This window comes from Nomascus leucogenys, chromosome 6, assembly GCF_006542625.1.
Source record: "Nomascus leucogenys isolate Asia chromosome 6, Asia_NLE_v1, whole genome shotgun sequence".
Classification (NCBI taxonomy): domain Eukaryota; kingdom Metazoa; phylum Chordata; class Mammalia; order Primates; family Hylobatidae; genus Nomascus; species Nomascus leucogenys.
In genome coordinates this window covers 30,290,597-30,310,769 of record NC_044386.1, presented here as the reverse complement: position 1 = coordinate 30,310,769, position 20,173 = coordinate 30,290,597, and the positions used below count along the sequence as shown (strand labels likewise).

At 41.1% G+C, this 20,173-nt stretch overlaps 1 protein-coding gene across 3 annotated transcripts in view; it reads right to left on the bottom strand.

Annotated features, from left to right (window-relative positions):
* Window positions 1-20,173, bottom strand: part of NPR3 (natriuretic peptide receptor 3) — a 105,358-nt gene that overhangs the window by 15,674 nt on the left and 69,511 nt on the right. For all 3 annotated transcript variants that reach the window (XM_030813954.1, XM_012501602.2, XM_003274922.4), the window contains exon 4: window positions 1,187-1,322. In XM_030813954.1, the coding sequence (XP_030669814.1) occupies window positions 1,187-1,322 (136 nt within the window). The remainder of the gene's footprint in view (window positions 1-1,186; window positions 1,323-20,173) is intronic.

The window sequence follows — 20,173 nt, the reverse complement described above, 5'->3', positions numbered from 1 at the left end:
ACTAGGTTGGAAAGGAAAGCTTTCACCTTTCAATTTGCACATTTTTGTGCTGCTTAAATTTCCTAGCCAAGCATAGTCTTATCTTGTACAATTTTTCAGTGCCAACAGAAGTTGCTTGAGATGAGATTATGGGTCATTTTTTGTTGTTTTCCTATACTTCCCTGTTATTAAGAAAGCTTGGGAGGCCAACGCGGGTGGATCACCTGAGGTCAGGAGTTCGAGACCAGTTTGACCAACATGGTGAAACCCCATCTCTACTAAAAACACAAAAATTAGCCAGGCATGGTGGCACACACTTGTAATCCCAGCTACTCAGGAGGCTGAGGCACAAGAATCGCTTGAACCCAGGAGGTAGAGGTTGCAGTGAGCCGAGATTGCGCCATTGCATTCCAGCCTGGGCGACACGAGCGAGACTCCATCTCGAAAACAAAGAAAGCAAAAACTAACATTCACTATTTTAAAAGTAAAATAAAAGCACTTTGGGAGGCCTAGGTGGGTGGATCACCTGAGGTCAGGAGTTAGAGATCAACCTGGCCAACATGGTAAAACCCTGTCTCTACTAAAAAACAGGTGTGATGGCGGGTGCCTGTAATCCCTGCTACTCAGGACGCTGAGGCAGGTGAATCATTTAAACCTAGTAGGCAGAAGTTGCAGTGAGCCGAGATCATGCCACTGAACTCCAGCCTGGGCAACGAGAGCAAAAACTCCACCTCAAAAAAAAAAAAAAAAAATGCAGAGGGCTCAGTTGAACCTGCTAATCATCTGAAACCACCAGGTTTAACTGTGACAGCTAATGTTTTCTGTGTTTCACAAAAACCAACATAGTCTGAACACATGAATGTATATCTGGGATTAATACTGGTTTTAAAACTCATCACAGAACTCTTCACAAACTGATTGTCCTGTTGTGCATGAGGCTTGTGTTCAATGCAATATTAAGAAGCATAGAGCTATTACCTAAATAATCAGGAGACAAGGCCTTTCCTCTTTCAGTGGGGCTTGTTCAAAGCACTTTCACATGTATTATCTCATTTAACTGGTACAACAAGCCTATGAGATGGGCTGCTTTACAGCTGAGAAAAGCAAGAAGCTGAAAAGGCCCCACAGCTGCAACTGAGAAAAACAGAACCAGAAAAGCAGCAGCTTATTTGGCCCCATGTTGTTGCCTTATAGATGTAATCCCCACCTTCAAATGTTCTGTTCCAAGTCTGCTGTATAATTTTCCCTCCATCCTTTTTGCTGTAACCAGCTCTGAGTACTTCATGTAGAGCCAAGACGTAGAGGAGGATGGCATCGTGGAATCCTTCAACAAACATGTTAACCTGAAAAGAAAACCCCAGATGGATGAGCCAAAACACCACATGATTCATGCCAGGAATAAGATGAGCAATCCAAAGGGTTAACAAGTTAGACTTGAGATCTGTCAGCTATGGCAGAGCTGGGCAGAAGGGGCACTAACAAGAATCATGCCATGACTTTCCTGGCATGGCTCAGAGGGGAAAACCCTTCCCCAGTTGGGGAATTTGGAAAGCCTAGTACAGAAGTCAAGAAAACTGTACCTGTTGACCAGGTCAAGTATTTCAAGTGTGCCCACCTTTGCCAATGGTCCCTTTTGGACAAGTCCCCTCCTCCTTCCCCACATCTGCCTCTATCTCAAGCTTATGTGAATTCAGCCTCCCCCTTGAGGTCTTCTCCACCTTCAACAGCCCCACGATCTCTTCATGCTCTGAACGTGGAGCATAACTAAAGAACAGTAGAGATCCATTCACTTATATTTAGCAACTGTTGATATCTACTAGAGTGCTGGTGCTATGGGTACAAAGAAGAGTAGATGTTGCAACTTCTGCCTGTCTGCCTAGCATGTGTGTCCTCTCTCCCATTAGTAATAATGTCTTAGTCTCTCCTTCCAATTTGTGTTTTGAGTACATCTAACCACTCCCTATCCCTACTCCCTGCCAAGCTCCAAGGACAGGAATTGAAAACAGGCTTGGACTGTTGGCATATCCCGGTTGAGCCCTGACTCAAGTAAACTAGCCCTTGCCCTCAGGAAACTTGAAGTTTCATAAACATAAACACCAGTCATGTGGACTTGGGGAAGTCACTTCATCTCTTTGAGCTTTTCATCTGTATATTGACCATGAGACTAGTGCCTGTTCTTTTCATCTGTATATTGACCATGAGACTAGTGCCTGCTTCAAGAGGTAGTTGCAAGAATTCTATTAAATAAAATGTTTGGTATTATCATGCCTGGCACATATCAAATTCTCAACAAATAGAAGCCAATGCTATCATGATATTATATGGGCTTTAAAGTGTTGGAGTCTGTGCTGTGTTCAAAGTCTGTTCAGAATACAGTGCAAATACCAAAAAGGGAGTGGTCAATCTGATGGGTTAGAGAAGGGCAGGCAAGAGGGGCTTAACAGCAGTGAAAAAAAGTCGAACTAAGTTTTGAAGAGGAAGGGATGTTTCTCAGGTGAAGGCAAAAACACAGAGTCAGGGCACATTCTCACAGCCTGGTGTATTTTGGGAAGTGCAAATGTTTTGCTAGGCTGGGAGCAGGAGAAACAGGGTCACACCGAGACGGAGAGGTAAGGAGGCTGGAGAGGTAAGGAGAGTCGGGTCATCGAGAATCTGGAGACTACACTGAGGAACTTGGACTGTCTTCAGCAGGCATCCAATCACTTTAGTTCACCCCTTACCTACATTAAAAGCAACCTTTGGTAAATTCTAATACCACATTTAAACCCATTATAACATTCATTGGATATGAAATGAGCAAATTGAATCTTGAAACACCAAGAGGTTTACAAACAAACTCTGTACAAAAAGTACAAAAAATCCAAGCCTTCTCATTTCAGAAAAAAGTGTCAATGATGAAATGCCAATGATGCAGAATGAACTGGGCATTCTGTAGATGACCACCTGGCATGGCTTAGTGGGGAAAACCTGCTACCCGCCCCATCTCTAGAAGGAAACCTCGTGGGAAGAGAGCTGCAACTGGCCTTCTGCATCACCTGGTTCAGATACACAAACATTCACAAGATAAAGCTCGGTGACTGGATCTACTTAACCTTATCCCACCCCTAGCTAGGATGGGGACTCCTGTTTGCATCCCGGAAGCAGATATTTCATGTTTGCCAAAAGCTAGTGCTGAGAAGCAGTTTAGAATAATGGTTAAAAATCCTCTCCCCCCTTTCCAGTTCTGCCACTTCCTAGTTGTGTTCTGGTTTCCTCATCTGGAAAATGAGAAAAATTAACAGTACCTATTTCATGGGGATGTCATTAGATTTAAACAAATTAATAAATGTAGAACACTTCAAATAGTGTCTGGCAGAATCAGCATTCACTGTTAGCTTTTGTTGTTGTAATTGTCTAGAGATGGAGAATTATTAACCTAGAGATCCTGCTTAGTTTCAAATTATTAACACCAGTATTCAAAATAAAAGTGATTTTCTTACAGGTATCATGTATGTTATTGGCCCATTTTACACTCAGTAGGAGAGAAGCCTACTGTTCATGTTGTTTGTGCCCTAGGCAGTTGTCTTTATTCCACAACACCAAGCTCTTAATTCCACCCTAGTATGACAAGTGCAGTTCAAGTGGTCATCTGCTGACCCTCTGCAAGAGGTGGAGGGTGGGAAAGAGTGCTGATTTGCAGGAGAGTTTAGAGTTAGCTGGCTGGACCCACAGTCTAGTCCTGGCCCTGACAGGTTACTTAATCTGTATAATCTTCAGTTTCCTCATCTGTTAAGTGGGGGTTTAGTACCATCTCACTTCAGAGAGCTCTTCTGAGGATTAAATGAACTAGTGCATGTAAAACACCGCAAACAGTTCCTGGGACCATGGAAGCAGCTGATAGATTCTGGCTCTTACTCTTAGCTGTCAAGCTTAAGTGTCAGAGTGATTATTTTCTCAGGCAAAGAAAAATAATGTAGAAATAACATCTACCAGTCAAAGACAATTTCTGCTCATTTGGCTATGCCAATTTGATTTTCCAAAGGAATATGAAATTTCCACTTAGGCCATGAAGTCATTATGGCTTGAGAAAGTCTTCATGCTGATGAATTTTAATAAGTGAACTTTAGTGGTGTAATTTCATTCTCAGATCACATTTTCTTTTAAGTTTGAGGTCTATCTTCTCTTTGATAATTTTACAGAAGCCATCCAGCTACAGAGGGAAGTCAGAGAATCACAGAGTCATGGCCTATGGGAGATGCCAGGTGCCCTCGGAAAGCTCTGATCAAATCCCCTTCTTACTTTGAGGACCCAAAGAGCATTCATTGCTCTCCTCAGTCTTCCTGCATTCTGTTCTTGTTGTACAAGGGTTGTGCCCTGCAAGCTCCTTGTTCCTGGGGTTCCCAAGACAGGCCTTGCTTAAGTTGTGAAGCACCAGCCACCGAGCATCACCTTTCCCCCTCTCGTCCTCCTCCTTCCATCCTGTCCTTAAAATCCTAACCCAGGACCACCACGTTGATGTTGATCACTCAAAGCGCTGACTGTGTGCCCCAGCACCATATCCTGCTCTTCCTTCCTTCTTGACATTCCCTCTGAGCTGCCCCTGCTACAATCCAAGATAGGAAAAAAGATTTCATGGTGGAGAACAATGAACTTGAGTTGCTTTTGTCCTCGCAGGTTTAATGGTAGAAGGAAATAGATGGGCCCTGAATACACACCCAGGTCTGAAAATACATTCTAGCTTGATTTGCAAATGGATTGCAAAATTTACCTTCTTTCTTCTTGGGGTGGCTGAGTGTCTCCCTCTCCTGCCAAAATTAGCAGGAGAGCTGCTGACCCCGCTGAGGTTTGCTGGCACCCTGCCCACTGCGGGGAAGGTTTCATAACACCTACCTCACAGGACCTCAAGCCAGAAGCAAAGCCCCAGAGACCGGCTTTTCTTGAGAAGAACATTCTCACATCTACACATGATTTTTAGTGGGAGGAAAACCCATTAGCACATTGTAGACACTGAAAATTTGACGTGCAAATTAAGAAAAAAATAAGGGAGAAAAAAAAAGCCCAAGTATGAAGTTGGCTTAAGAACACTTCCTATTGGCCCTCCAGGCTGAAATGAACAAGGTCAGCTGGTATGTCCCCTGCCTCCGGACAGAACAACGCTTGAACCTCGAAGTCCAAGTCCTGACTAACACAGGTCATGCTGTTGTTATGCTGTTGTTACCTATCACAGGTAAACAACTGGGATTCCCCCACAGAGCAATCTGTTCTAGTAATTAGCATCCTTTATTGCCAGCAAGCTTTCCTTACTATCATCAGCCATAAGTCTTAATTAAGTTCCTACATGCAGCCATTTCCTCTGCCAGATGCTCAGAAAACTGGGAGAAGAGAACAATGCAGTTTCCAATCTCCACCAAACAGCACCACTGCTACCTACAAACAGGTAGATGGGCTGTGTGCATGCAAGTTGCAAAGTTGTGACATGGGCCTCGCTGAAAGCCAAGCTCCAGGGTAATCATTATTGGTGCGTTTATCAAATAAAGTGGCCTTCCAACGAGATGAAAATCATTCACCATCTTCCACTCATTCTTGCCAAAACAAGGTAGCATGACAAGAGGGCATTAACTACCGTTCCTTTCATTTCTATTTTCTTTCTATTCTTTTTTCTTTCTTTTTTTTTTTTTGAAACAGAATCTCACTGTCACCTAGGCTGGAGTGCAGTGGTGCAATCTCAGCTCACTACAGCCTTGACCTACCCAGTTCAAGTGTTCCTCCTGCCTCAGCCCCACAAGTAGCTGGGATTACAGGTGTGCACCACCATGCCCGGTTAATTTTTGTATTTTTTGTAGAGATGTGCTTTCACCATGTTGCCCAGGCTGATCTCAAACTGGAGCTCAAGTGACCTGCCCACCTTGGCCTCCCAAAGTGCTGGGATTACAGGGGTGAGCCACCGCGCCAGGCCTGTCATCTCCATTCTCTTGCTTCTGTCCTCTGCAGCTGGCCAGAATGGAAGAACACTGTTTTTGCCCCGGCCTTCCTCTCTGATAGCACCTGCCAGCCACATTGATTTATTAGTGTTTTTTTAGATCCTCTATCATGGGGAGAGCTGAATAGAAATCACGTTGTTGCTGCTGTTTATTTTCTAACTGATCATAAAGAGTTGCTGCTCACAGCCTGGCTCCCAACCATGGCAGCGAGCCACTTAGCTCCCACTTCTCTTTGGAGACACAAATTCATAGTTAGATGAATTCCTCAATGCCTGTGTTCCAAACAAGTCAGCATAGAATGCTGCAGGCCTCAGCTATTCTGTAAAGTGAGAGTGGTCTAGCTCTTGGGGTTGCTGGATATCTGAGAAAGCCTGTCAAGCTCTCAGATAGAGGCTGCTGGAAGAAAGTGACTGAGTTCAATGCTTAGCTAGGCTGTCCTGGAGCTTTGCCTTTGGTGTTCACGAGAACTCAAGCATATAGCACACAGTAGTTCTACCTTCCCTACCATAGACCATTGGTTCCCAGGGCAAAGGAGGGAAACTGAGGGTGCCGGGCAGCATTTCTCAAGATTCCCTTGCAAAAGACATGCCATTTAACCACCCATTTTGGTTGAAGGAGAGATGAGAGAAAGGGAAATTTGGATGGAAAGTAGGTAAGAGAGGAGACGGGCCCATCATAGTCTTGTCCCTCATCATAGTGAACAATGGCTGGACCACCTTCTCTGACCTGAACCGAAACTGGTCCAGCTCGCCTGGACCACTAGAGGTGGTAGATAGCAGAAGGAAGTGGTCTGGGAGTGCTGTGTGCATAGCACGAAGGTTAAAGGATATTCTGCATTTGATGAACACTTTACAAATATACTACAGTACCTAGACTTTAAAAATAGAATATCTATTTTTGTTCAATTTCCTTTTAAATCATTAAATTAAGTGTACAATTTAGGGTCACAGCAGCAACTGCCATAAACCAAGTAGCCTCACAACCTCCTCAGCACCAAACAAAGGGAGGTCTCTTTCTTACTGACAGAGACCCCAATTCCTGTTCCATAGTGGGCCTGTCTTCATGGAATTCTCACTTGGTCACTTGATAACGTATTTTAGCCTTGAGGAAAGTTAAGCTGAAAATCTGCACCTTTATCCCAGTGGAACTCTGGGAAACTGCAAAGGGCAGGTGGCTGACAGTCAGGAACCTGGGGAGAGAGCTGGGGTCTTCATCTGCAACTCTGTGCATAGTGGAAGCGTCACTGAACCCTCTGGCATACTTCTTGCTCCCCCGACTGAAGTTAGAACTTACTTAGGGTGGGGTCTGACCTAAATTTCCCAAATAACTGTCCCCATCATGGGCTCAGCTCTGCACTGGAAGCAATGCCCTGGGCTGGCAAATTAACTTAGACTTTCCTGAGGTGTGGCTGCCTGCAGACTGTTTTCTCTCTCATGACCTAGAACAGACTGGATCATTAAACAAAAGCAGTCTTGGGAAGATCATTAGGTAGAGTTAGGGCCCTCATTCACCTCCTATAATGACAGGGACAGCAGAGGGTCACAGAGCTGGCACCCGGAATCCGGAGGCATGAGCACACCTCAGCAAGGAATGCTGGTCCTGTTTGTGGGAAGCAACGAGGAGATCTCCGTGGGCATCGATTTTTGGAACTGATGGGTATGGAGCACAAGTAAGTGAGAATGACTTTTGAAAATTCTCCCAAGGCTCATGCAGGGAATACGGTCATCTGATATATTTGCCCTTTGGATGTGTCACACATGCGTCATATACAGATGCTTCTCATCCCATCACCCTCTTGAAGGCTTAGTTGAGAAATGCACATACATAATGACATAATCGTTCCTGGCCTTCAGATGAGCAAGTCAGTGATGTCTGTCCTAGGCCCTGAGGATTTACCAGTGCCAGCCAGACATGCTCTGAAAGGCTGGTGACCCAACCCCCACAAGACTGCTCGGGACACATGCAGGCCTGTCTTCCCAGAGGTCTGTGTCCTGTCAAGGCACGAAGTTGGGGTGGGCAAAGGCATAAACCAAAACCCAACAGGAGAAGGGAGGGAAGAGGAGCAGGATCAGGAGCAGGCATCCCACTCACCCTGCAACTGTGCTGGGCAGCAATACAAACAGGAAGAGGGGTGATCAGGTCAAACAGAGGTGGAGGCAGGGAAAGAGGAGGGGCACGATTTCTGGCCTCATGACTTCTGATAGTCCAAAATCAGAAGGAGCATGTAATTCTAATTTCTCTGACTTCATGATACCCTCTTAAACTTGACCTGAGAATTTCGGACGGCTTCCCTTGAACTTATTGAGTCACCTAGAGATGTGTTTACAAAGAAGAGATGAACAAAAATACAGGTTTTTATATGGGTGGCTTTTTTTCCATTTCTGTTTTATACCCTAAAATGAAACTTCCCTGTTTTTATTTAAGCAATTTCAAGGTGTGGTGAGGACTGAGCTAAGATCCAGAACCCCAACTCCAACAGTTTAATTTTGTCCAATTCTTTATTCAGAGTTTCCCAAGCTGTATTCCACAGAACAGTCGCATTCCTTGAAATGTTAATGAATGGTTCTAGAAATAGAAGGATTTTGGTTAAGCAGGTTTAAAAAATGCTAAATTAAACAAAGTCAAGCAGTTCTCTTCACTGCTGGGCAACAATTATAATAGCCAACTTTTATTGAACACCTACTATATGCTAGGAGTTATGTAAACATAGCTTGAGTTCTGTTGCACCTTACAAAACACTCATAGATGGGTACTGTTATTATCCTATGACAGAGAGTCTGACTAACATCCTAACAGGAAAAAGAGATCTTGGTCAGTGGATGGGGTCAAAACTCAAGAAAACATTGAGTGGGCAAGTTTTTAAGAGTCTAAAGCTGGCTTGCCCAGTTATAACATTTATCCTATTGACACATTTGTTCAGCCAGCAAATGTGATAAAACAGTTTTGTGCTCCAGTTTGTATTTTTAATTGGCCAATACTTGGGTGGCTCTACAAGTGAGCATGTACACTGGGAGAGACAAATGACACAAGACTAAGACTGACAATGTCCTTCAGTTGCTGTGACTAAGTTGACCTCCAACCCATCATTAGGGTGAGGGAGGGACAGAACCTGCACCTGGAAAGGGAATGAGAGGGCAGAAGATGGAAGAGAAAGGACAAAACAGGACGTGAGACAACAAGCTAATTGTCCCGGATCTCAACCTAGTCTTTAAACCAACAGCTAACAACAGCTTGACTCAGGTCAAGTGTATCAGGATTTCTGCTAAGTTGTGAACTCACCAAAGATACCTCTAAATAAGCCAGACATGAAGGATGAGTGTCCTACCTCACATAGCAGCTAAACACATCAGCAACTCCACCAGATAATAAAAGATCTACTGATTAAATGTTTTCCAAGTAGCACTCACTATGAAATAAGATGACTTCGGTTTTGAAGGGTCTTTATTCTGGAGTGATAATTACAATAATAACCTTGATAAATAACAATAATAATAATAATAAATGTAGTAAAACTTCATTTACCCAGTCTCATTAGGAAAAAGAGATGTTACAAAATAAGCAAATTTTCCAGGTTCCTTAATGTCATTTCTCTAAGTAACAAAACTTTTTATATAATCTAAAGACCTTTGATTGGAAATGCTCCTAAAATGAACCACAGACATTGCTGCCTTGGTAACAGAAACATGCTGACTGTGATACGTAAAGCTATGATCATGAACAGTCCAGTTGCCTCCGTCACTATTGAGGTGGGGATTGTGCTGTCTACACAATGCTGACACCAGACTTGTGTTTTTCAGATATTATTTTTTCGTCCACGCTGGTGGAACATGAGCTGATGACCCTCACTCCTTCCTGCCATGCTTACTCCCCTTGGCTGCTGGTCCCCTTCCTGCTAGGGACCTCTACACTTCTCAACAGCTCACGAATCCAGTCCAAATGCTTCAGGAGGGTAAGGAACACTGTCCATTGCTAGCCACCCCCCAGATGAACTCTGTGCCCCACTTCTTACAAAACCACTTGGATTCTCTGAGCATGCCTTGTGGTACTTCACACCTTAGCCCTGGGGCTGGGGCTGTCCTCCCTGAGGTCGATGTGTCCCCTAAAACAAAATTCTACTCAACTTTGCTGGATATTCTCAGGTTACTCCTCCAGTCCACTTCCCACCCTTCTCCAGCCAGCTCTGTGCTGACATATACCCACAGCACCAATGGGCACCCCCGCCATCCTCTGGCTTCTGGTTGGATTAGCAGGAGGTGAGAGGGCAGAGGAGATAAAGGTGGGATGCCAGGGGCTGCTCTCCCAGACCAGATGCCACAGGCAGTTCCCTCGCACTGCCACAGGCCTTGCAGGCTCTGGTAACTTTTCCTCCTCTTGCTCCTTCTGGTCTAGGGGTGGTCACAGCTTCCCACCATGTTCACAGGCCCTGGGGTTCTTAACCATCCTTTGTAGGTTTTCCTAAACATAGCTTTGTAAACAGTGCCTTTATTTACAGGTTCCATTTGATTCCCTTTCAATGTGTCGTCTGTATCCTCCAAAGACCCCTACGGACAGAGAGATCAACCTTATGTGAGCCAGCAAACTTCTTCTCACTGAAGTCTTCTCTGAACCATCCAATTCCTCCTTCCTTCCATAACTGCACTCAGTGAAAATTTGTTATTGTTTCACTCACCAGTCCATTTTGCACTTTTGCACATCTGTGTACCCTGATACTGCACAAGCTCCTTGATGCACAAGCCAAACCTCAGGTATCTTTGTTACCCTAGGACCTAGCCCTGCGTCAAATACAGAAACTGCACTCACTGGAGTTAATGCTGCTGTCAGCAGTCACTTTCTGCCACTGTCATTGTGCCTGCCCATAGCATGCCATCATCCCCTCTCTCACTCACTCCCACTAATGTTCTATAAGCTATGGGAAGAAATCACAAGGCTTGGTATAGCTGTACTTAAAATCAGAGTAAATAGGTTCTGAGTGAGGATCTGAAAGATTCCCCTGTGATAAAATTAATTGATTATATGTCTATTTTAGCTGCTCAGAGGCCTTTGTCATATACTTCTTTGCTCTTGACTGTGTCCTGAATACCTGACATTACCATAAAACTGGCTCAGCAGCTGCTGCCAAGGGGAAGACTTCCAGGCTTTAACACCAAGACAGGGATGCTTACACTATAACTATTAGTAATTGCGGTATTTGCTGTTACTTTTAATGCACCAACCTGGTAACAATATGCTTCTCAGCCAGTGAATGAGTAAACTCATTTTTTTGAAAGCTTTTCTATCAAGTTTGCTATAAAAAAAAAGAAAAAAGCTAAACTAAATATTATCTCCCTCACAAGAAACGTAATTCCCTACATTTGGGTAAAATTAAGGAATCACTGGCAACTTTTTGGTGTGACTAGTAGAAATATTGTTATGTTTTAAAAAGAGCGTTCCAGTAGTGGTGGCATAGTTTGTATCAGATTAACTCTCCCCAAAAATAATTCTATATCCTGGACAAATTCTTTTTTTTTTTTTTTTTTTTTTTTTTTGAGATGGAACGTCACTCTTTTCACCCAGGCTGGAATGGAGTGACGTGATCTTGGCTGACTGCAACCTCTGCCTCCTGGGTTCAAGCAATTCTCCTGCCTCAGCCTCCCAAGTAGCTGGGACTACAGGCACCCGCCACCACGCCCAGCTAATTTTTGTATTTTTGGTAGAGACAGGGTTTCACGATGTTGGCCAGGCTAATCTCAAACTTCTGGCCTCAGGTGATCTGCCCGCCTCGGCCTCCCAAAGTGCTGGTATTATAGACAGGAGCCACCATGCCTGGCCAAATTCTTTTTTGAAGAACTACTTGAAAGCACTAGAAACTGGCCACATGTAGACAGTAGCTAGCAGAGATTTGACCCTCAAAAGAAGAGACAACACTATCTGGAAACTAAATTGACAGGGCTTTTCCCTTGAGAGTACCCCCTGGTCCCAGAAGCAGGGGGCAGCTGGCACTCAAGAAGAAGACCACAAGCTTCTTGGCTTTAAAGATCAGAAGAGATAGGTGAGAGCTGATATCAAGGGGATAAATCCTGGGAAAAACAGAGCCACAGAGAAAGGAGCACCCAAGTCTTTCATAAACTTCTGTTGTCCATGGTAAATCCCTAAACTGCACATGCACGAAGGAGACATCAGGAGTCCAGTAGAAACAGGGTAGGCTGAGAAGCTGAGGAACTTCTGAACTGCTGCCCTCTGCACAGAAGAGAGTTTGGAGTTTGAACCCCACCAAGCTAGAGGAAATTGGGGAATTCCTCAGACTTTCCACTAAAACCCTACAAAAGGACCACACGTTAGGAGTCAAGACTATGTCCAAAGACTAACAATTCATCCTAAGACTAAAAGCAAAACCAAAACAGAGCAACCCTAAGAAAGACCAAAGCCAAGTTTCCAAAAGTTCAAGGACGTCAGTCAGTAATTTAACCACCTGCTAGAACAAAAATTAAGGCTTCAAATAAATACTCTGAATACAATCTTTATAACATATTATCCACAACATCCAGTATAAAATCAAAATATACTGGACATGCGGGGGCTGGAGAGGTGACCTATACTCAAGAAAAATATCATGAATAGAAAGTGACCTGGAGATGATATAAATGTTGGAATTAGCTGATATGAGTTTTAAAGCAGCTATTATAAATATGTTTAGAGACTTTTCAAAAAGATGGCCAAAGAGGCTGGGGACAATGGCTCACATCTGTAATCCCAGCACTTTGGGAGGCCAAGGTGGGCAGGTCACTTGAGATCAGATGAGCCTGACCAACAGGATGAAACCCTGACTCTTAAAAAAAAAAAAAATTAGCTGAGCAAGGTGGCCATTGCTACTAGGGAGGATGAAGCATGAAAACTGGTTGAACCCAGGAGGCAGAGACTGTAGTGAGCTGAAAGTGAGCCACTGCACTCTAGCCTGGGCAACAGAGCAAGACTTTGTCTCAAAAAATAAATAAATAAATAAATAAAAATAAAAAATAAAAGATGGGCAAAGAACAAAGCTGGAGGCATCATACTACCTGACTTCAAACTATACTACAAGGCTACAGTAACCAAAACAGCATGGTACTGGTACCAAAACAGATATATAGACCAATGGAACAGAACAGAGCCCTCAGAAATAACACCACACATCTACAACCAGCTGATCTTTGACAAACCTGACAAAAACAAGCAATGAGGAAAGGATTCCCTAGTTAATAAATGGTGTTGGGAAAACTGGCTAGCCATATGCAGAAAACTGAAACTTGACCCCTTCTTTATACCTTATACAAAAATTAACTCAAGATGGAATAAAGACTTAAATGTTAGACCTAAAACCATAAAACCCTAGAAGAAAACCTAGGCAATACCATTCAGGACATAGGCATGGGCAAAGACCATGACAAAAACACCAAAAGCTAATGGCAACAAAAGCCAAAGTTGACAAATGAGATCTAACCAAACTAAAGACCTTCTGCACAGCAAAAGAAACTATCATCAGAGTGAACAGGCAGCCTACAGAATGGGAGAAAAATTTTGCAATCTATCCACCTGACAAAGGGCTAATATTCAGAATCTACAAAGAACGTAAACAAATTTACAAGAAAAAAACAACCCCATCAAAAAGTTGGCAAAGGATATGAACAGATGCTTAAGAACAGAAGCATATGACAGAAGGATATGAACAGACACTTCAAAAGAAGACATTTATGTGGCTGACAAACATATGAAAAAAAGCTCATCATCACTGGTCATTAGAGAAATGCAAATCAAAATCACAATGAGATACCATCTCACACCAGTTAGAATGGTGATCATTAAAAAGTCAGGAAACAACAGATGCTGGAGAGGATGTGGAGAAATAGGAATGCCTTTACACTGTTGGTGGGAGTGTAAATTAGTTCAACCATTATGGAAGACAGTGTGGTGATTCCTCAAGGATCTAGAACCAGACGTACCATTTGACCTAGCAATCCCATTACTGGGTATATACCCAAAGGATTATAAATTATTCTGCTATAAAGACACATCTACACGTATGTTTATTGCAGCACTGTTCACAATAGCAAAGACTTGGAACCAACCCAAATGTCCATCACTGATAGACTGGATAAAGAAAAGTGGCACATGTAAACTATGGAACACTATGCAGCCATAAAAAAGGATGAGTTCATGTCCTTTGTCAGGACATGGATGAAGCTGGGAAGCATCTTTCTCAGCAAATTAACAAAGGAACAGAAAACCAAACACTGCATGTTCTCACTCATAAGTGGGAGTTGAAGAATGAGAACACATGGACACAGGGAGGGGAACATCACATACCGGGGCCGGTTGGGGGATGGGGGGGCTAGGGGAGGGGTAGCATTAGCAGAAATACCTAATGTAGATGACAGGTTGATGGGTGCAGCAAACTGCCATGGCACGTGTATACCTATATAACAAACCTGCACATTCTGCATATGTATACCAGAACTTACAGTATAATGAAAAAAAATTATATTTTTGAGTTAAAAAAATAAAAAATAAAATAAATTTAAAAATAAAATAAAATAAAAATGCAAATAAAAGATGGCCAAAGAGAGTTACCATATGGGTAATCTCAGCAGAGAAATGAAAGCTATATAAAAAAAATAGAAATTATAGAACTGAAAAGTACAATATTGAAAAAGGAAATAGTCACTAGACAGGCTTAAAAGCAGATTAGAGACAGAAGAAGACTCCGTGATCTTGAAGATATAACAGTAGAAAGTATCCCAATCTAAAGAACAGAAACAAACACCAGTATATAAAAATCAACGGTATTTCTATATACTAGCAATGAACAACTGGAAATGGTTGTTTTATTCTGAGTCCAATAGCAGCAAAAGACATAAAATTATTTTTTAAAAAAATCATAAATGTGCAGGATCTTTACACAGAAAACTACAAACATTGCTGAGATAAAGAAGACCCAAATAAATGGAGAAGAATCTCATGTTCATGGATTGAAAGACTCGATATGTTTAAGATGTCAGTTTCCCCCCAAATTGGTGTACAGATCAATACAATCCAAATCAAAAATCCAGGATTTTTTTTTTTTTTTAGAAACTAACAAGTTGATTCTTAAATCAAATTGACAAGTTGATTTATAGATAAAAAGGAAAAAACTTAGAGTAGGCGAAAATTTTTCAAAGAGAAGGACAAATTAGGGGGCTCACATTGCCAGATTTGAATATTTGCTACAAAGCTACAGTTTTTACGACCATGTAGAACTGGTGTAAGAATAGACAAATAGATAAGTGGAACAGAATAAAGAGTCTAAGAACCACACTTAAAATAATCACTTGAGTTTTGACGAAGTCACCTGAGCAAGTCAATGGGAGAAACACAGTATTTTCAATGCATAGTGGCAGAACAAAAGAAGATGGGAAAAAACTAAAACTTGATTCCTAACTCACAGCAAATACAAAAATTCACTTGAGACAGATCACAGACCTAAATATAAAAGCCAAAACTTTTATGAAGCTCTGAAAGAAAACCAGAAAATATCTTTGTGACTTTAGGGTTGGCAAATTTTTATTAAAGATGATACCAAAAAGGCCAAACATTAAAAAAACTGACTACATCTCAATTAAAAAAAAAAAACCTTTGCTCATCAAAAAGCACAGTTAAAATATTAAAATGCAGGTGAAAGACAGAGAAAATATTCACTATACATATATCTGACTTATAACCAGAATATTTAAAAAAGAAATCTTTCAAACAACAACAAAAAGACAACCTAATTTTTAAATAGGCAAAGTATTTCAGCAGACCGGTCACAAAAGTGAAGTAGCCAAAAAGTACATGAAAAGTAGCTCAAAACCACTAGTCATAAGAATACAATTTAAACTACAGCGAGGTAGCATTTTACATCCATCATAATAGCTAAAATTAAAAAGCTGACAACACCAAATGTAGAAGAGGTTGTAGAACAACTGTAACTCCATACATTGCTGGTGGGAATGTAAAACGATACTACTTTGACAGCTTCTTATAAACTTGCATCTGGGCTATGACTCAGCAATTCCATTCCTGGATGTTTACTTAACAGAAATGAAAGCATGGATCCGCAAAAAAACTTATACAAGAATGCTCATTGCAGCTTTGGTCACAATAGTTCCAAACTGGAAAAAAAAACAAACATCCATCAACAGAAGAATAGATAAACAAATCATGGTGTATTTCAAAAACATAGTATTACTCAGCATCTTTTTGAAAAACAATGAACTACTAAGGGCAGCCAGAGAGAAAGGTCAGGTTACCCACAAAGGGAAGCCCATCAGACTAACAGTGGATCTCTCGGCAGAAACTCTACAAGCCAGAAGAGAGTGGGGGCTGATATTCAATATTCTTAAAGAAAAGAATTTTCAACCCAGAATTTCATATCCAGCCAAACTAAGCTTCAAAAGTGATGGAGAAATAAAATCCTTTACAGACAAGCAAATGCTGAGAGATTTTGTCACCACCAGGCCTGTCCTACAAGAGCTCCTGAAGGACGCACTAAACATGGAAAGGAACAACCAATACCAGCCACTGCAAAAACATGTCAAATTGTAAAGACCATCAAGGCTAGGGAGAAACTGCATCAACTAATGAGCAAAATAACCAGCTAACATCATAATGACAGGATCAAATTCACACATATCAATATTAACCTTAAATATAAATGGGCTAAACGCTCCAATTAAAAGACACAGGCTGGCAAATTGGATAAAGAGTCAAGACCCATCAGTTTGCTGTACTCAGGAGACCCATCTCATGTACTGAGACACACATAGGCTAAAAATAAAGGGATGGAGGAAGATCTACCAAGCAAATGGAAAACAAAAAAAGGCAGGGGTTGCAATCCCAGTCTCTGATAAAAGAGACTTTAAACCAGCAAAGATCAAAAGAGACAAAGAAGGTCATTACATAATGGTAAAGGGATCAATTCAACAAGAAGAACTAACTATTTTAAATATATATGCACCCAATACAGGAGCACCCAGATTCATACAGCAAGTCCTTAGAGATCTACAAAGAGACTTAGACTCCCACACAATAATAATGAGAGATTTTAACACCCCACTGTCAACATTAGAAAAGTTAACAAGGATATCCAGGAATTGAACTTAGCTCTGCACCAAGCAGATCTAATAGACATCTACAGAACTCTCCACCCCAAATCAACAGAATATACATTCTTCTCAGCACCACATCACACTTATTCCAAAATTGACCACATAGTTGGAAATAAAGCTCTCCTCAGCAAATGTAAAAGAACAGAAATTATAACAAACTGTTGCTCAGACCACAGTGCAATCAAACTAGAACTCAGGATTAAGAAACTCATTCAAAACTGCTCAACTACATGGAAACTGAACAACCTGCTCGTGAATCACTACTGGGTACATAACGAAATGAAGGCAGAAATAAAGATGTTCTTTGAAACCAATGAGAACAAAGACACAACATACCAGAATCTCCGGGACACATTTAAAGCAGTGTGTAGAGGGAAATTTATAGCACTAAATGCCCATGAGACAAAGCAGGAAAGATCTAAAATTGACACTCTAACATCACAATTAAAAGAATTAGAGAAGCAAGAGCAAACACATTCAAAAGCTAGCAGAAGGCAAGAAATAACTAAAGTCAGAGAAGAACTGAAGGAGATAGAGACACAAAAAATCCTTCAAAAAATCAATGAATCCAGGAGCTGGTTTTTTGAAAAGATCAACAAAATTGATAGACCCCTAGCAAGACTAATAAAGAAGAAAAGAGAGAAGAATCAAATAGATGCAATAAAAAATGATAAAGGGGATATCGCCACTGATCCCACAGAAATACAAACTACCATTAGAGAATACTATAAACATCTCTATGCAAATAAACTAGAAAATCTAGAAGAAATGGATAAATTCCTCAACACATACACCCTCCCAAGACTAAACCAGGAAGAAGTAGAATCCCTGAATAGACCAATAATAAGTTCTGAAATTGAGGCAATAATTAATAGCCTACCAACCAAAAAAAGTCCAGGACAAGATGGATTCACAGCCGAATTTTACCAGAGGTACAAGGAGGAACTGGTACCATTCCCTCTGAAGCTATTCCAATCAACAGAAAAAGAGGGAATTCTCCCTAACTCATTTTATGAGGCCAGCATCATCCTGATACCAAAGCCTGGCAGAGACACAACAATAAAAGAGAATTTTAGACCAATATCCCTGATGAACATCGATGCAAAAATCCTCAATAAAATACTGGCAAGCCAAATCCAGCAGCACATCAAAAAGCTTATCCACCATGATCAAGTGGGCTTCATCCTTGGGATGCAAGGCTGGTTCAACATATGCAAATCAATAAACGTAATCTAGCATACAAACAGAACCAAAGACAAAAATCACATGATTATCTCAATAGATGCAGAAAAGGCCTTTGACAAAATTTAACAGCCCTTCATGCTAAAAACGCTCAATAAATTAGGTACTGATTGGATGTATCTCAAAATAATAAGAGCTATTTATGACAAACCCACAGCCAGTATCATACTGAATGGACAAAAACTGGAAGCATTCCCTTTGAAAACTGGCACAAGACAGAGATGCCCTCTCTCACCACTCCTATTCAACATAATGTTGGAAGTTCTGGCCAGGGCAATCAGGCAGGAGAAAGAAATAAAGGGTATTCAATTAGGAAAAGAGGAAGTCAAATTGTCCCTGTTTGCAGATGACATGATTTTATATTTAGAAAACCCTAAAACTTAAAGTATAATAAAAAAAAAGAAAAAAGAAAAAAAATCAGACAAATGCAAATTGAGGGATATTCTAAAAAAAATACCTGACCAGTACTCCTCAATATTGTCAAAATCATCAAAAGCAAAGACACTGTCACAGGCAAGGAAAGCCTAAGGAAACATAATGACTAAATATAAGTGGTAGCCCGAATGGGATACCGGAACAGATAAAGGACATTAGGCAAACACTAAGGAAATCCGAATAAAGGTATAGACTTTAGTTAAACACAGTGTATTAACATTGGTTCATTAATTGTAACTAAGTCCTGTACTAAGCTTATGTAAAATGTTAATAGTAAGGAAGACTGCAAGCTCTGTACACATCTTCACAATTTTTCTGTGACTCTAAAACTGTTCTAAAATAAAAAGCTCATTAAAAAAGAGAAAAAAAAAAGGAAACCCCATCATCTCAGCCCAAAATCTCCTTAAGCTGATATGCAACTCCAGCAAAGTCTCAGGATACAAAATCAATGTGTAAAAATCACAAGCATTCTTATACACCAATAACAGACAAACAGAGAGCCAAATCAAGAGTGAACTCCCATTCACAATTGCTTCAAAGAGAATAAAATACCTAGGAATCCAACTTACAACGGCTGTGAAGGACCTGTTCAAGGAGAACTACAAACCACTGCTCAATGATATAAAAGAGGATATAAACAAATGGAAGGATATTCCATGCTCATGGATAGGAAGAATCAATATTGTGAAAATGGCCATACTGCCCAAGGTAATTTATAGATTCAATGCCATCTCCATCCAGCTACCAATGACTTTCTTCACAGAATTGGAAAAAACTACTTTAAAGTTTATATGGAACCAAAAAAGAGCTGGCATTGACAATACAATCCTAAGCCAAAAGAACAAAGCTGGAGGCATCACACTACCTGACTTCAAACTGTACTACAAGGCCACAGTAACCAAAACAGCATGGTACTGGTACCAAAACAGAGATATAGACCAATGGAACAGAACAGAGCCCTCAGAAATAATACCACACTTCTACAACCATCTGATCTTTGACAAACCTGACAAAAACAAGAAATGGAGAAAGGATTCCCTATTTAATAAATTGTGCTGGGAAAACTGGCTAGCCATATGTAGAAAGCTGAAACTGGATCCCTTCCTTACACCTTATACAAAAATTAATTCAAGATGAATTAAAGACTTAAAATGTTAGACCTAAAACCATAAAAACCCTAGAAGAAAACCCAGGCAATACCATTCAGGACATAGGCATGGGCAAGGACTTCATGTCTAAAACACCAAAAGCAATGGCAACAAAAGCCAAAATTGACAAATGGAATCTCATTAAACTAAAGAGCTTCTGCACAGCAAAAGAAACTACCATCAGAGTGAACAGGCAACCTACAGAATGGGAGAAAATTTTCGCAACCTACTCATCTGACAAAGGGCTAATATCCAGAATCTACAAAGAACT